At 35.2% G+C, this 18,650-nt stretch overlaps 1 protein-coding gene across 2 annotated transcripts in view; it reads left to right on the top strand.

Annotated features, from left to right (window-relative positions):
* COL19A1 (collagen type XIX alpha 1 chain) overlaps window positions 1-18,650 on the top strand; it is a 313,696-nt gene that overhangs the window by 3,106 nt on the left and 291,940 nt on the right. For both annotated transcript variants that reach the window (XM_081044396.1, XM_081044397.1), the window contains exon 2: window positions 9,466-9,589. In XM_081044396.1, coding sequence (XP_080900522.1) covers window positions 9,466-9,589 — 124 coding nt within the window. The remainder of the gene's footprint in view (window positions 1-9,465; window positions 9,590-18,650) is intronic.

Raw genomic sequence — 18,650 nt, 5'->3', positions numbered from 1 at the left:
GAGAATGTATCCAAATAGTTGATGGAGACAACAATAATTCAAGCAAGTCAATAAAATAAGCAAGTTGATGAATATAGAATCTGTTAAGCTCAAGGGGAACCTGAAGTTAGAGACCCTCTGGGAAGTAGGCACTAATTTTTAAATGACAGATGAAATAACATGGAACTTTGAGAAAATGTAATATAGTTGATCAGTTGTAGAGGAGTAGAAACATTAAGAACCACAGAACATGTTTTCTGTGAAGAGAGAGAGGGACTTTTTTGTGTGTGTATATATATATCACAAAATAACTGAAACTATGTTCACTGAGTCTTCTTTCAGTAATTTTTCCTATATTTCTCTATAATTTTTTTATTTCATCCATATCTTTCAATGAATATTGTCCGTATCTAGATATACTACTTAACAGTTCCAACCCCTTCATTTGTTTTAGTCCAAATGTACTTCCTTAGACTATTGATCTTACAAATTGATCACATGAGTACCTACTGAATGCTGAGTTTCAACAAAACCAAAATGATAAGATACCATTAGTTTTCTCCAAGATGTCAGTATAGAGAGGAGACAGAATACACACCAGTTGTTACAATGCAAGATAAAGCATGCTGAAGCAGAGGTGGGTACTAAGCTCTTGGATTGCAAGGCGGTGAGTAACAAATTCTATGTGTGATGGTTCTCATAGACATCATGGAGGACATGGCATCTGAACTGCATGTAGAAGGCCGAGTAAATATTCACCAGATGGAGAGAGAATTTGAAGGACATTCCAGCAGCCAGAACAGCATGTGCAGAAGCCTGGCACATTTGGGGAATTGTGAATAGTTTAATGGAGTAGAGATCGCTTGGAAGGAGGTAGCAGGGCATGAGACTTGGACAAATGAGTTGAGGCCCCATGTAAAGGAGTGTTGAGTGTCTCTCTGAGGGGTGGGCAATGAAGAGCTCCCAGGAGACTTTAATAAAGCAGAACACTAAGGGATTAGATCTTTGTTTTAGAAATGGAATTCTTGAGCAGTAAGGAGATGGAATTAAGGGGAACAAGAGAAAATGAGTCGAGTTAAGAGCCTAGCACACTTTTCAAGATTAGAAATGATAAGGACAGGAACTAAGGCAGGTTTTATGAGGAGGAGAAAGTTGATAGCGATTCAAAAGTCATTTTAAAAGTAGATTTGATAGACTTTGACAGAAATTTGATAAGTAAGGTAAGGAATGAGTGATGATTTTGAAATTCTGACTTAGGCTTCTAAGTTAATGATGATGCCTGTAATTAAAATAGAATGTCCAAGAGGTATCTGTAGACTATGAAGAGGGCAGAAATTTTGCCTAAGCTGCAAAAGACTTCTCAAACTAACCAGTTTCATTACTATAATCAACGAAAAAAATTGTGAAATAATACCAGATCTAGTCCTAAACCCTGAGGATATTTGTCCTATTATTAGTTCTAACTTCATAGGTAAGACTTTGCAGTCAGTTTTCTCCAATAGTTTATAGACGCTAGTATAGCTTCACTAAAGATAGATCCTAAAGATTGGTAAAAGAACAGATGTGTACCACCTGTTGTTTTTGCTTATTTACAAGATACGTCACTTCATAACAGTATGGCCAGATTTTCTCTGTGGAGTTATGTACAGTCATACTGGAGGGTAGTCAGATGGTTTTATTTAAAAATTGATTCCCTACCCTGCCATACAGCATTTCTCTTTATAACAAACACCCTAAAAACATGGGTTCTTTCAGTCATTTAACAAATCAAGCCTACTTGTTTGAAAGTTGAAATGTTGTGTTGCTCATTTAGCAGTCTTTGTAATGTGAATCAGTATTCCCTTTCTATTTTCTCCTCCACTTTTCTTCTTTCACTTGTCTTTTTTTTTTCATGTTATTTTCTAGTTTGGTATTAGAACTAATGCTCTAGCCCTTTATATAATACCAAATTTCAAAGGCACAGAATGCACATTATAAAATGTTAGATGGCATAGCAATAAAATTACTCACGTTCCATAGGCAGATTTGATTGGGTTTACTTTCAGGTGGCTCCTGGCCATCTTATCTGGCAAGCCCAGCATTCCATCATTTTATCTATTTACTCTCTTATTTTATCTATTTACTCTCCCATTGCTTCCTACTCTCTACCTTTCAAAGATAACATATGTGTATCTTTGTAACATACATGTCTCCCTGACCATAGTGACACCAGGGACCTAACTGGCTCACTACTGTATCTCCAATGACTACTGTTATCTGCAATGGTGCATAGTTCTAACCTCATCCTATCAACAGAATGAAAGATTAAGTTTTCCCAGTGTTCCTTTCTGGTTTTTTTCCGTGCTCTCTGTACACAAATATAGATTAATAAGAGATTTTTTCTTTAAATATGTGTTCTAACCAAAATATTCTTTGTTTTGGTAATTGCTTTATAGGATTTCAAGTTAGATTAGGACGTTTAAAAGATAGTAACTTTTTTTTTTTTTTTTTACAATTCCTTTAACCCAACCAGCATTTGTTCTGGTTGGCAGAGGATGGTGAGACTAACAGGTTAGAGGTAGAGGTCAGAGACAGGCCTATAGGCAGTTACCGTCTCATTGTTGACATGGCAATGAAAAATCAGTTATAGGCAGGGCTGTCTGGATGATGTTAGTGGTTCATAGGCTCTAGCAGTGTTATCTGCTCATGACCGCCCATGCTGGGCATACTCACAGTTATGACTTTAGTACTTTGTAGCACTGGGAAGGAACTGGAGGGAGTTTGGCTAGAATCTTGATAGAAATCAGCTGAAATTTTACAAGGAAGTGTATAGGAAAGGCATAGATCTGTCCCATATGCCGATAGGAAACCTGATGTAACAGCATCGGCTTTTTAGTAAAGCTGACCAGGACTTGAATCCCAGGCTGTGGGATCTTGTCTGTGAACTTTAGTGTTTCTTATCTGTAGAATAGGGACCCGTTACCTGTCTTCAGTACCACCCTTAGGCCTGGGCAAGAGAGTCCCTGCTGTGGGCCCTCCATGTTAGGAGGCCTTAACATGCCCTTGCTCTGGATGTACACCTGCTCTCAGGATTAGGAGTCCAGAGAGGTAAGTGGAACTGCCCACACCAAAGCCCGAGCTGGCAAACCAGGCTTTGGATACCCAAGATTCTGAAGTTCCCCAACTGAATGACTGTTAGTCCTCTGGCAGGATCTGGCAGACCTCTTCCTTGGGTCCATGTTCCCTGGAGCAGACCATACCACTAGTGTGAACACTCCTAGGCTCAAGGGGGTGGTCAGGGAGTGGCTGTTTGCAGGTGCTGTGGACAGAGCTTACTCGTAGACCAATTGGCATGTGCATGTATATGTGGCTGAGGCATCTCGTGGTGCCAACAGAGCCAAGAATGGGAAAAAATGAGGGGATGAACTTCGGCCCATGCCAGGGGCCACTGCATCCCTTGTAGTCCACTCTGTTCAGTTCTAAAATTGACCTTGGCTTTCAGGTCTTTGTGAAGGTATATTTGCCAAGAAAAAAGGAGAAAAAAATATATTTATCAGTTTTATTAGCTTTATTTTTAACTTTCAAATATTTAGACATATGCTACATGGATCTTTTGCCATATACCCTGCTAATGTCAGGGACAGGTGTGCTTGCCTCTCAAGTTATTCTGAGAGTTAAAATAAAATACCACATATAAAAGAAATTCTACCGCAGAAAATGAGACTATTTGTGAACAGTATTCTCCAGATCCTTCTTAAAATGTATCATAAACCATCATTGTACAAATTTGGAAAAAAATGACTTGAGGGCCTTAAGAAATCTTACCATCCAGGTACACTATCCCGAGGTTCTACATTACTCTCTCCACTGGGAAAGCATTAAAGGTCTGTGTTAAAGTTTAAATTGTACCAAAAAAAAAAAAGTATAGAAATGAAAGTAGTTATCCCTGAATTTTTAAATAAAACTTATTGACAAAAAACAAAACAAAACAAAAACAAGCTTAAATCTTACCTGGGAAGAACAACACATTAAACTGTGATAACACTGGCTTAGATTCATTTATAAAACTCTCTTGATAATCACTTAGCTGAGATCTGAGGATAGTAGAAAATAGGCAGGTTTTGATGAGGAAGAAGATTGTGGACAAAACCCAGTATTGAGAAATCAAGAGAGGACACCAGAGATGAGTCCAGGGCAGCAAAAGGCAGCAGCCTGAGAACAGTGGTGTCTGGGGACAGTGAAAAGGATCTGTAGGAGAGGTCCAGAAAGACCCCAAAGGGAAGTTTTGCCCTTGATGATTTTGTTGGAGTCAACCCTGCAATAGTCTGCGGCAGAGGTGAAAGATCTGGAAAAGTTGTTTGTTTGTTTTTGTTTTTTTAATATGTATACAGGATTCAATTTGAGAATTTGCTAAAGTTTTTTCAAACGTTCTTAACTGAGTGTAGTGCATCTCTATTTAATCAAGATTGGAACAACAGAAACATTCAATAGCAAACACGTTTTAGAAATATACAAAGGGAAATGATGTTCATTATAATGACCCTTGAAATATTCTAAGATTCTGAAGTGTCTCAAGAATTATAAAATAATTATTGTCACTATAAGTTCAAAGATAAGTGTAATTCACTATATCTCAAGATTTGAAAATTGGCAGTTTCTTACTTTTTAAAAATTGAGCTAATATTTATTGAGCCCCTGCTTTTCCAGGTACTAATGCTCGATGTCCAGGATACAGTGATGGACCAGACAGACTAGTCCCTCCCCTCAAGGAGCTTGGAGTTGAGTGAGGGCAATAAACGTGTACACAAACAAAATAGTCTGAGCTAGAGAATAATGGGTCTAGGGCACAGTCAGGTAAGTGTTTTTCCACAGAGTGACATTTAAATTGAAAGACTAGGATGCACAGGACCCAGCATGTCCCCAGGTGTGGAAATAGCATGCACAACATCCCTGAGGTTGGAAAAAGCCAGGGAATTTGAGGAACAGGACATTAGTGAAGAGAACAGTTCCAAATGAGGCTGGAGAGGTAGATCGGGGCCAGACTATTCAGGGCCCCTAGGCCAAAGATAGGCTTTTGGATCGCATTTGAAGTACAGTGGGAAACTATCAAAGAGTTTGAAACAGGATAATGACATGATCCAACTTTGGTTTTAAGAAAAGCTCACTAGTGCTTATGTAGAGAGTGAATTTAGTCAAGAGCTGATAATGGATGAGGGAAATTAGTTAAGGGAGCTGTGGAGGACCTGGATCAGGGCAACCTGGACTAGAATAGTAACAGAGGAATGGCAAACACTGGATGGATTTGCAAATGTGTTCGGAGTAACACTGGTATGACTTGTTGATGGTTTGTGTGTAGGAGATGGTGAGAAGGAAATAGAAGAATCAATGTGATGCCTAGGTTTCTGGTTTGAGCATTTTGATGGATACCAATTATTGAGATGGAAGAGAATGAAAGAAACAAGTGGTGTTTGAGAATCAAGTGTTTAATTTGTACGATAGTTATAGATGTCTGTATGACATCTAAGAGTAGGCAGCTGGATACAAAGTCTAAAGTTCAGAGAAGAGGACTGGGCTGGAAACGTAAATTTTAGATTCATCATCTGACAGATACTAGTTAAAGCCAAGAGAATGGTGAGATCACCTAGGGAGATATAAAGAGATTGAAGAAGGCCCACAGATCCCAGTGTTAAGAAATCAGGTAGAAAAAAGATCTATGAAGGTTTCGGAAGGAAATCCCAGAGAGTGTGAAGGCAGAGGCCAATGAGAATGAGGGTTTCAAGGAAGAGAGAGTGGTCTGCTATTGGAAATGCCACTGATAGTTGAGTTAGATGCTAGCGACAGAAAAGTATTCTTCTTTCAAGATCTTGCTAAACTTGGCCAGAGACATTTCAGTAGGGTGTTGGTATGGCAATGCTTTAGTAAGTAGAACATTTAGTCAACTAATCATAACATCTTGTTCTCCATACTTTTGGATAAATGAGGTTGAAGCTAAATATGATTATCCTCTAAGTGGCTCAAGGAAATAGGTAGGAGACCTCAAGATTAAATTCATATGCATATGGCTGTGTAGTTCTCTGGTTTTTTGCTGCTGAAGCTGGGGCCAAAACTTCAATGAGCATAAATTTTTAGGATGCTTTGGCACTTCTTCATTGTCCAAATATCAATATTAATTTTAGGCTGAGTTGGTAAATATAACTAAATTTTTATTAATTATTATTTACAAATATGCAGAGTGAACAGTTATAATAACAGGTTCTTTTTTTGAACACTTACTGTGTTCAAGGCACTCTACCACACTCTTTCCAGGTATTAAATACTTTATTTGTGGTATTATTCCCAGTTTTCAGGTGAATAGATGAAGGTTTAGTGAAAATATATGAGTGGCAGAGCCCAGACATGAAGCCATGGCTTTATCCACTATAAACACTGCTAATTTATCAACTAATAGAAATCACTTTGATTAAAAATGCAAATAATTAAGTAAGGATCTCTCTGAAAGTTAGATTGATACTGTGAGTTTATTTCTTTGAAATAAAATTAATTGCTTTAATATTTACCAACCGACTTGAAATAATAGCTAGGATAAGTATGCAAAGTCATGTGAGAATTAGGACTATATCTAGATGAGTGACTTCAGAAGAAATAAGGCGTAAAACCAGCTGTTTGATATTTAGAACCACACATATGTTTTAATATTGCAATTGCTGCTTTCAGCTATTCATCCAGAAATATCTATAATCTTGAATTTGCTGATCTTAGGGTGTTTGGCACAAGCAGAATACCAAAGATGGTGGCTTTAGTTTTCTTCTAAACAGTGTCTGTTGACAATATTTAGACATTGGTATGAAGGCTTCTTTTACGTTTGACTCTTGCGTCAACTTTGAATGGTAGCAAATATAGTATTAATTGCATTCTTAGAACTCTTAGAATAGCTATTCCAATAATACTGCAATTGTCAAATACACTGAGTAGCCGTTATATTTTTACTTGCAGTTTATTTCTATGTTAGTTACTTCACTATAAAAATTAATTTAAACACAAACAAATAAACAAAAGCTCATAGACACAGACAATAGTTTAGTGGTTACCGGAGGGTAAGGGGCAAGGAGGATGGTAGATGAGGGTAAACGGGGTCAAACATATGGTGACAGAAGAACTGACTCTGGGTGGTGAACACACAACGTGATATATAGCTGATGTATTACAGAATTGTACACTTGAAACCTATGTAATTTTACTAACCATTGTCACCCCCTATAAATTTAATTAAAAAAAATTTAAGTAATGTTTTTGTTTTCCATTACAGGGATTTTCTTTACTGAATCTTTTATTGTAATGTCTATAAAGTAGTAGTCTATATCAGAAAGATAAACAATTATGGGAGGTAACACATTAATGTTAAATATGCTAATGGCAGGGTCAGATGAGGCAAGTGTTGCATATATATCCATTTTACTCTTTAAATAGAAGGAAAACATACTTTTCATATGTGTAGTAGTTACTCCAGTAGCAATGATTATTCAATCCAATAACAATATAGTTATTTTATAGAAAATGTAATAATAACAGTTAAGCCAAAATATGGAAACTGTTATTCAGAAGAGAAAATTGAATTGTAAACAATAAAATTATATTTAAAAATATAAATAATTACATATGACACAAAAAGAATAAGCAACAAAAGAAAAAATAGATAATATGGACTGTAAAAATCAAAACTTGTGCAGCAAAGGACACAATGACAGAGCGAAAAAGCAACCCACAACATGGAATATTTACAAATCAGATATCTGATAAGGGGTTAATAACCAGAATGTATAAAGCACGCCTACACTCAACAACAACAAAATAACCAGATTGAAAACTAGGCAAGGATTTAAATAAACATTTCTCCAAAGAAGATAGAAAAATGGCTAATAAGCACATGAAGGTGCTCAATATCACTAATCCTTAGGCAAATGAAAATGAAAACTACAATGAGATACCATCTCATACCTATTAGGAGGGTTGCTATTAAAAAAACAAAACCAGAAAATAATGCTGATGAGGATGTGGAGAAATTGGAATTATTGTGCATTGTTTGTGGAAATGTAAAATGGTTTGGCCTCTATGAAAAACAGCAAGATGGTTCCTCAAAAAATTAAAAATAGAATTATAACGTGATCCAGCAATTCTGTTTCTGAGTATGTATGCAAAAGAATTGAAAGCAGAGACTTGAACAGATATTTATACATTCACGCTAATAGCAGCATTATTCACAATAGCCAAAAGGTGGGAACTTCCCAAGTGTCCATCAAAATATGCTATATACGTACAGTGTAATGTTATTCAGCCTTAAAAAAGAAAGAAATTCTGACATGCTATAATATAGATGAAACTTGAAGGCATTATGCCAAGTGAAATAAAGTCACAAAATGATAAGAACTGTATGATTCCACTTACATGAGGTACCTAGAGTAGTCAAATGTTTTGAGACAAAATAGAATGATGGTTGCCAGGGGGCCAGGGGAAGGGAAAGGGAGAAATGGGGAGCTATTGTTTTATAGGTACAGAGTTTTAGTTTTGCAAGATGAAAAGTTATGGATAGTGGTGCTGATTACACAACTATGTGAAAGTATTTAATTCCACTGAAATACACAGTAGTAAATTTTATGTTATGTGCATTTTACCAGGATTAAAATATATATATATATATATATATATATATATATATATATATATATATATATATATATACACACACACACACACACACACACACACACACACAAACCATTGTAAGTGGTGTGGCTTTAAAAAAATTAAAGCAAGAAAATTTAAGTTATAAGAGGCTGTATCGACATTGATAATTAAGAACTAATCTGAATATATATTCTGAGTTCTTTCATACACATCAAGTATATATTGATATATATAATTACATATATAATCATTATCCAATTATAGTCAGCCCTCTGTATCCACAGGTTTTATATCTGCAGATTCAACCAACTTTGGATAGAAGACATATGGGGGAAAAAATCCCAGAAAGTTCCAACAGAGCAAAACTTGAATTCATCTGTTGTCAAGCCCCTATGCTGAATCCACATGAAGAGATATACAGGCATACCCAGTTGTAGCCTATATGCAAATACAGAGCATGCCAAAAAAATGTATACACATTTTAAGAAAGGAACAAACTGTATTAAATTTGTAATACTCAATATATAACAATAACAAAAGATGAATACAAGTCATGTGTATATATGTTTTTTGGCACCCCTGGTATATATTATATGCAAATACTACACCATTTTACATAAAAGGAGTTGAGCATGCGAAGATTTTGGTATCATGGGGGGGGAGGTCCCCTAGAAATTATATACAGTCACCCCCAAGGGATGACTGTATATAATTATATATAATGTAAAAATCTGTTGTGCTCTCTTTGATTATGAGGATTTTCTGGAGATACTGATGAAAAGAATTACGTAATCAGCTCAATTCAAATATTTTGTTTTGTTGCAGATGTGTGGTCACTTCCCATGGTTTCAAGGCACAATGTGGCACACTGGCTCCTGGAAAGTCTGGCTCTGGGTGGCAATGTTCCTGCTTCCTACTTCCACTTCTGTGATGGTCAGGGACAAGCCAGGTATCTAGCCCTTTTTTCTTATTCCAGCCACCAAATGTTATTTATAGTCTTTAAATTATTTGTAAATATCATGAAAATAAAGCTTGTTAAGGCTGAAGAGACCATAGATTAAATCTAGTATAAAATAAATAATAATTCATTGTTTCCCTCATTGACCATGTTGCATGTTGAGAATTTCTAAAATTACCTTATTTTTCATATGCATATTCTATTCTATTAGTCCAAATAGGATATATAGAAACTATAGTATACAGCCTTTCCTTTCTCTCACTGATACTTACAAATATAAATATATTTGTGTGCATCTCTCTGTATATATTTCTTCCTTTCCACTTTAAATTATTAAAGTTATTTAAATTATAAGTACTGAAACCCATCACCAATTAGGATTAAATGTGGGAATATCTAAACTTCATTAGGGACAAGAGCAAACAGAATAGGAGATATAAAATGACACGTAGTTTAATTATATGTCAGTTTTGTAGCATTGCATATGAGGTGAACAAAAGATTAAAAGTCATTATAGCACTTTTTGAACTAAATAGATAATATCTATTTGCAATTTTTAACCTCATAAATATTTCCAAAGGGCTTGAACGCAATTTGAAACTTCTACTTTCACCTCTGATTTTTATAAATGACTATTATGTGGATAATTTGGAAGACTTTTCTTGAACATTGAGTCGGTATAAGTTACTGACCTAGATGTGCCTCATAATTCAAAGTTGAATTAGATATACTGAAGAAGCCATTTGCTAAGGAAAGAGAAATTTCCACTCTCTTTCTATGTAAAGGATCACATATGATGTATTCTGGTGACGGTCACATATGCGTATGATGATGTATTCTGAGTTAATGAGTCTTATTGTGCTTATTTGTTTGAATGTAACTTTAATAATTTTTGCTAAACAGGTATAAGTACACTCTAGTAGAGACTTTTGAATTTAAAGCACACATAAAGTAAAACCAATCTCTTGTAAAGAAATAACAGAATGTTATGTGTTTATGATTTTTTACTAATTTGGCAGGAGTTACATTTCCTTAATTAATCCACATGAAAGAGTATGCGGCAGTATAGAGCAGGGGAGTTTATTCTGATAATGTTGCTACTCCTCTAAATTTCTTTATGACTCTTCCTTTTAAGAGACAAAGTAGGTTATTCAATTTGTAACTTAATCAGAGAGGAATAGAACATTTTTAGTTAGAAAGGAAAATGAATCTTTGATTAAGTAGGGCAAAGTTTTTAGGCACATGCTAGTGCATAATAAATGTTGGTAATACTCATTCGAAGGATCAACATAAGTGGTTTTCCAATTCTAGTGTAAGAATTAGGGCGGGGAGAGGTGGTAGATGAGGGTAAAGGGGATCAAATATATGTTGATGGCAAGAGAACTGACTCTGAGTGGTGAACATACAATGTGATGTATAGATAGTGTAATACAGAATTGTACACCTGAAATCTATGTAACTTTACTAACAATTGTCACCCCAATAAACTTTAATTTAAAAAGAAGTTCATGGAGGTATTGATTCCCAAGCTCCAGTCTCAGAGATTCCTATCATGTAGGACAGGCTGGGGTGGGATTCAATCATTTAAATCTTTAACAAGCTCCCCAGGTAAATCTAATACAGCATGTCTGAGGAAAACACTGGGAGAAACACTCATCTTTAGCATAATTAACTGACGTTTCTGTTCTTCTATTTTTTTCTCAGCTGGTTGTCTTGTATTGTATGCTACCACATCCTTTTATTTTATTTTTGTGTTATTTTTTTTTGCCTTTAGTAACATTTTCTTTTATTTTTTTAAATTAAAGTTTATTGGGGTGACAATTGTTGTTAAAGTTACGTAGGTTTCAGGTGTACAATCCTGTAATACACCACTTATATATCCTTGTGTGTTCACCACTCAGAGTCAGTTCTCTTCTATCACCATATATTGGATCCCCTTTACCCTTTATTATGGTAAGAAAACTTAACATGGGATCTACCACCCTTAATAAATTCCTAAGGGTATGTAATACAGTACTATTACCTACAGGCACAGTGTGGTACAGTGGATCTGTGGAACTTAATCATCTTGCATAACTGAAACTTCCCCAGCTTGGGATTCCCCTGATTGTTTTGCTTTTCTGGCTTTGCTATCTCAGTTCTTTAATCAGGTCAGACTGTATGTAGGACTACCAAAATGCGTGTGTTCTGGTCCAATTTACTTCACCAAATTAATCTTTCTGAAAAATGTTCCTAACTGTGTGAATTCAAAATTAATGTGAACTTTCACATGATTCATGTAACATAAAGTACTAAGGGAAATTAAGAACCAAATGAAGAGTTGATGCTTATTATGCCATTTGGTAGAAGGTGGTCATGAAGCAACACATACTAAACATACCATGGAAATTGCTTAACTTCAAGTATCATTCACATTAATTAAAATGTCAGCACAGCACTGTCATACGGATTATTGAAGAAGATGACACGCTGGGCACAGCCTGACAGGGGACTCTTCTTGTGTCTTGTGTAGCTGATTCACAGCACAAGGTTTCCTTTTTAGTGCCCTCATGTGCAGACCTGCGCGTGTGGTCACTAACCATTTACCGGAGGGAAGTGATTACATCTAAAAATAAAATATAACCAATCTGAGGGAGAGGGTAGGGTTTCACCTCTGGAGTCCGTGAAGTTGTCAACAGTCTACTGTTAAACCTAAATATATGAAGGTTAATTTGAGTCTTTTAATTGCTTTACTTTATGGTATGTTTAACGATTACTTGGAATATTGTCCCAGTTGGGTTGGGACAGAATTTGACAGTAATATGGAGAGATTCAGTAACAACTTGAATTGTAAAATCGTGAAGCTATTAAGAATTCATTTCCTATTCTTTCATCAATTTTCTGGTCAGTTATGAGATAAGGAATACTTATATATATGTTCATGCTGCAAAGGACCTATTTGAATGTAGCCGTTTCAGCTCAGTTGTCAAAAAAGGGTGGAGAAGAGAATTGTATTAAAAATTACACATCATGTAGATCATCTCAAAACTAGCTTTAATCAGTTACTTAAAACTTTCTTCTGTTATAGAAGCTTATGTATCAAATAATTAAAGGTTTTTCTTTTTCCTTTTCTTTTCTTTCTTTTCCTTTTTAAAGAGTGTGCAGCTCACCGTGGCCCCTGTGGGGATCACACCGGCAACCTTGGTTCTACCAGCACTACGCTCTAACCAACTGAGCTAACCGGCCACCCCTTTCCTTTCCTTTTCTTAATCTGTTCTAAAACAAAGTATTGAATTATCAAAAATAATAAAACCCAAAAAACTGGAGTCAGGAAAAACAGCAAACAAATAAGACTAAATAGAGAGATGATAGAATGCCTTTTAAATCATAATATTTCTTTTGCTTGTAATAAAATTTAAGTGTGTAGATTGAATTCATTATAAACTTAGACCCCAAACTATGCACATAAACCCTTTTAAATTAGTTTTCTATTAATTATAAGAAAAAAACCATTATTCTGAAATTTGACTTTTACTAATTGACAAACAATGTACTCTGAAATTCACAGTGAAAAGTATGCTGTCATATAGAGAATTTTATTTTGTTTTTTCAAGAATTCCTCGTGTTCCGTGTGGTACCATGGAAGGGTCCCACTATGGACAAAGGCACGTTGTACCTCCAAAGTAGAGGAAAGCGTTAAAGTTGTTCAATAAAGATATGGCTCCTAACCAGGTATTCTCCTTTGGAAAAACAGCTTTGGCTGCAAATGAGCAGTAAAGGTTCTGTGATCTTTTGTGACCTCCCTGTTAAAATATCTTTGCTCCTCCTTCGTTTTTTTTAATTGTTGGGTTAGTTTTCCATATTATTTTTCTTATATTCTGCTCCAGTGTGCTTTACCTAGTTTTGCCAACCAATATTTTTCTCCCAACCTGGGATACTCTGTAGTCCTTTATCAGAGGTATTGTCAAAGTATGAAGTGAAGAGGGGGACCAGAGGGCAACCAGTAACAGTAAAATGAAAAGGCCTGTTTCCCCCCTCATTTTAAAAATGCAAAACACCAAAGGCTCTTATTTTGATCCATTTATGAAAGGAAAACAAACCACTTATATATCTGTGGTAAATTGTTGTTCTTCATCTTCCCTAACTCTAATCTTGAGGCAAACAAATGATCTCCTGAGTTTTATCACTAAAGGTAAAGAAACAATTTTCCTTAAGACTATGAATACTTCCTTAATAACGTTAGGATAAAAGAGTGATAAATAGAACATCTAAAAATCTAGACAGTTTTTAATTGTAATTTTACAGGTAATAATTGATGTATATTCCTGAAAATATGAAGAAACGAGAAAAACAAAGTTGGAAAAAATGGACAAGAGAAGAGAAATGTTGCAATATCTCAAAAGATAGCCCTTCCCCTCCCTTCGTCTTACTCCTTCTGGAATCTCATCCATTCCCATGGCTTTAAATATGACCTATATCAATCACTCCCAAATTTATTTCACAACCCAGACCTCTCTTGAGTTCCATACCCATATTTCTAACTGCCTATTCAATAACTTCATTTGAATTTTTTAATGGAACTTCAAACTTTACATTTCTAACTCCTCCTCTCTCTCACCACAGATTAATTTACTCCTAGCCAAATTTTCTTTTCTTCCTCTAGTGGGACTCATGTCAGTAAACTAAACTTTTACCCAGCCAAGCAAGCCAGCTCTCCTTCCTCCCTACGTTTAATCTGTTATCACTTCCTGTTGATTCTTGTATCTCAGTTCTTTCCCATTTCAAATTTCATTGTCATGTCCTTAATACAAGCTACTGTCATATCTGGCTTCACAGAGTATGGGCATGCAAGTAGAGTTGCAATATAAAATACAGGACATGCAGTTCAATTTGAAGGTCAGATAAATAATGAATATTTTTTAGTATAAGTATGTTCCAAATATTGCATGGGGTATACTAAAAATTTTTGTTTTTGTTATTTGTCTGACATTCAAATTTAATCGGCTGTCCTATATTTTTATTTTTTTATTTTTTGGCAATCCTACATGATGTGAAGGAGGAGAGGTTGTTTTGTTACATAGAGTGGTCAGGGAAAGCTGCCCGCATGTAGAGATATTTAAGCAGACACATAAAAATAGTGAGAGAGCGAGGAATGTAAACACCAGCAAAGCAGCACATGCCAAGGCCCAGAGGCAGGGACATGCTCAGCATGTGGGAGGAAAAACAAAAAAAGCCAGGAGACTGGAGTTAAGTGAGTGAGGAGAAGGGGATGAGGCACATGCTACTGGAAATGGATCTGTGTTTTGTGTCAAATCTGATTTCTAAGCCTGCAAGTTCAAGGGCAATACCTGGAATTTTGGTAAACTCATCAAATAATAACTGCCCTGTGAGACCTCTTGAGAGATGGTCAATCCTTGCCCTCCAAGACTCTTACCGTGAATGGGTAGGCTTCTCAATTTATATTTTTCAGTAACAAATCTTTTATAAAGAGCTTTAAACAAGACTTAATTTATAATTAATTTAATATTGTAATTCTATATTATTCATAATGCATTGTCATTTAAGTACAAATGTATGTAAATAAGTACTCTAGCAAAGTTGAAATATAAAGTATATCTCCACTAGAGAAATTATACATTTTCTTTTCCTGTAGTTAGTAAAGTTAGTAAAGTTAGTAAATAGCTTAAGTAATACCAAGAATCCTCAAAAACTATAAAGAAGGTAATAGGACATGTTTACATCTATTTTTCATGATGCCTCTAATTTAATTTTCTCCTTTGTAGTGCACAAGGAATGACCTCACCTCGTGGTTTTTCTTAAGGCCAGAGGCTTCTTTGACCACAGAGAGTGGTCCATTTTCAGTATGAGCAACAGCAACTCTCACAAATCTTTTATGTATTAAATCAATTGAAAAACTGAAAAAATAAAGAATGGATTTTAATTGGTCTGGGTTTCTTAGCTTTTTGACACGTGAAAGGAGGATTTCAATACTCATATGTCTTTACTGAATAGTAAGCGAAAAAGAGAGAAAGAGGGAATTCAACATGCTTTCAGTGAATACTCTATTAAACTGAATACTCTAGTAAAGTAGTAAACTGGATAGTATTCAGTTTAATAGAGTGGGTATAAAAAATTCTAGAGCAATGATAAGAAAAAATGTGTTTCAAAAGACATGTGATCTAATCTTAATACTAGAATGCTTACTAGAATGCGTACAAGGCCAAGTCAGCAGGTAAAAACATAGTAGAAAGATTTAGGGATTAAGAGGAAAAGTGATTTTATTTTATTTTATTTTTTAAAAGTTCATGTTTCAAACAGAGTGAGAACAAAATGCATTTCTACTGAAAAATAAGAAACATTTTCTAGGTACTCCATTATTTTGTTTAGAATATGGCTTTGAGATGCAATGTTCAATAGAGTAACAAAAAGTTGGACTATAGGAAACTTGTGTTTTATTTCTTCTTTTCCATTGAGTGGATGGCTATGTGATCTGGGGGAAAATCACACATGTTCTCTTGAATGACTGTTCTTAGGTCCTCAGAATTCTGATTTTTGGAGGGAGAGAAGGTTAAAAATATTTTCTAAATATATGTATTTTTTGTCGGTGATCTAGATAAAGTCTAGGTAATCTACTCAAATCTGACCCAGCTGCCTTCCGTTGTGTTTCCTTTGCCCCCTTTCAATATCTTTCCAACCCTACAAACTGCCGAGGTCTTTCAAGCCAAGCTAGAAGAAAGGTGGGCCTGACAATCACTAACATCTTAGCATAAATTTGTTAAAGATATTTGCATTTTCTTTTCAAAAAGTCTGTTGATTTAAGGATCTGTACGCAGTGCATCTTTTGTGGTGAAATTTTAGAAATTACTTTTGAAACATTCCAGAAAGCCTTTGAAATGACACTGCTGCAGTGATTTTCCTGTCTACCTGACAGGATGTCTGGATACTTGGTTCTCAGCAGTGGTTCTTCCAGGTATATGAACATTTATTCAGACAGTGTGCTTTACTTTATTTTAAAATGCAGGTGACGATACTTAAAGACATTAACACTTTCAACTTGTGGTAGCCACTTCCACTGCTTTGTCATTTTTATGCAATGGATCCCTAAAACGTGTGCATTTAGAATATTGTGTCCTGAATCTTAGCCCCAAATAATTGCCATTTAGTTTTTATTTGTTGTGTTTTGCTTTTCACAATAAAGCATATAGTCTAAAGATAGGACACCGTATTTGATTTTCATAAAGACTTCAGTGTAGAAATACTTTCTACATTGCTGGAAATGTTGAATTCCATTCATTTCAAACTGACAGGTTTATGACATTGACATCATATATCCATTAAGTCCCTGGAAGAATTTAAATAAGGTATATACTGTTTCCTACTTGGCAGTGGGCTAGCATACCTTTCCCTCATTACCGAAGTGTCATAGGAGGAAGCCCATTTCCACTGTCTTGAGATTTGTTTTCCCTATCATCTCTTGGGTTTTCCCTACAAATGTTGTGAAGAATTGAAATTAATCTCATCTTATAGTGACATAGTCATTCATTATGAAAAATTTTTGCTTTTTTTTTAGCTTAAAGTATTTTCTTACAAACATGTTGTTTACCTCATTTTGTTGACATATTACACACACTAAAGTCAGCAAATATTACATGTAGAGTGCAATGAATTTTTGTACATCACATTTATACATCCATGTACCTGTCACTCAGGTCAACATATAGAACATTTGCAAAACCCTAGGTTTTCCTGCATTGGCTCCCAGTTGACAGCCCACTAAAGGAGCTAGTACTTGGACATAGATTAGTTGTACAATCTCTTGAACTTCATATAAATGCAATTATCTAGTATGTGTTCTTTTGGGAATGGTATTTTTCTCCACTTAATATTATGTACGTGAGATTCATCCAGGTTGTTGCATGTATCAGTAATTCATTCTTTTTTTATTGTTATACAGTTTTTCATTGTATATATCACAATGTATTCCTTTATTCTCTTGTCAATGGATATTTGGGTTGTTTCCAGTTTTAGACTATTACGAGTAAGGCTGCAATGAATATTCTCTTCTACATGGGCCATTTACATTCATTTTTTTGTACTAATTTCTCTTGAGTTGATGAAGTTCCAGGTCATAGAGTTCAAGTATATTTAGCTTTAATAAATGCTGCCAAACAGTTTTCTAAAGTGGTTGTACTGAGTTCCACTCCCACAGCAATGTAGGGGAGCTCTCTGTCCTCCACATCCTCATCTGCCCTTAATGCTGTCAGCTCTTTCAGTTTTAGCCATTTAGTAGCATCTCATTGTGGTTTTACTTTGCATTTCCCTGATTACTAATGATGTTGAGCACCCTTTTACATGCTAGTAGACAATTCGGGTATTTTCTTTTGTGACATGCTTTATTTTGCGCATTTTCAAAATGGGGTTTACAATCTTTTTCTTCCTGATTTGTATAAGTCCTTTGTATATTCCGAATATGATACTTTGTTGGGTATATGTGTTGCAACAGTCTGTGGCTTGCCTTTTTGCTCTTTTAATTTATCTTTCAATTAATAAAATTTTAATTTTAATAAAGTCCAATTTATCAAACTTTTAAAATTAGTGGCATCCCTTGTGAGAAATCTTTGCTCCCCAAGTTCATGAAGAATTTATGTTTTTCTGTAGTCCTTTATTGTTTTACCTTTCAAATTTAGGTCTAATATCATTTCTAATTAATTTCTATGCATGGTGTGAGGTAAGGGTTAAGGTTCAGTGTTTTTCTCTATGGAGATCCAGTTGCCCCAGAACCATATATTGAAAAGACCATCCTTTTCCCACTGAATATCCATGCCCCTTTTGTGGTAAATGAGACCATATATTCACAGCTCTGTTTTTGGACTCTTTACTCTGTTTCTTTGATCTATTTATCTATATATGCACCAACAAGTACCACATCATAAAATTCTTGATATCTGCTTAAGTTTTCCAGCTTGTTCTTCAATTTTGCCTTAGCAATTTTAGTTTTTTTGTAATTCTATATAAATTTGAGAATCACCTTGTCAGTTTACACACACACACACACACACACACACACACACAC

The sequence above is a fragment of the Rhinolophus hipposideros genome (assembly GCF_964194185.1).
Source record: "Rhinolophus hipposideros genome assembly, chromosome: 3".
Lineage (NCBI taxonomy): Eukaryota > Metazoa > Chordata > Mammalia > Chiroptera > Rhinolophidae > Rhinolophus > Rhinolophus hipposideros.
This window is presented reverse-complemented; position numbering and strand designations above follow the sequence as displayed.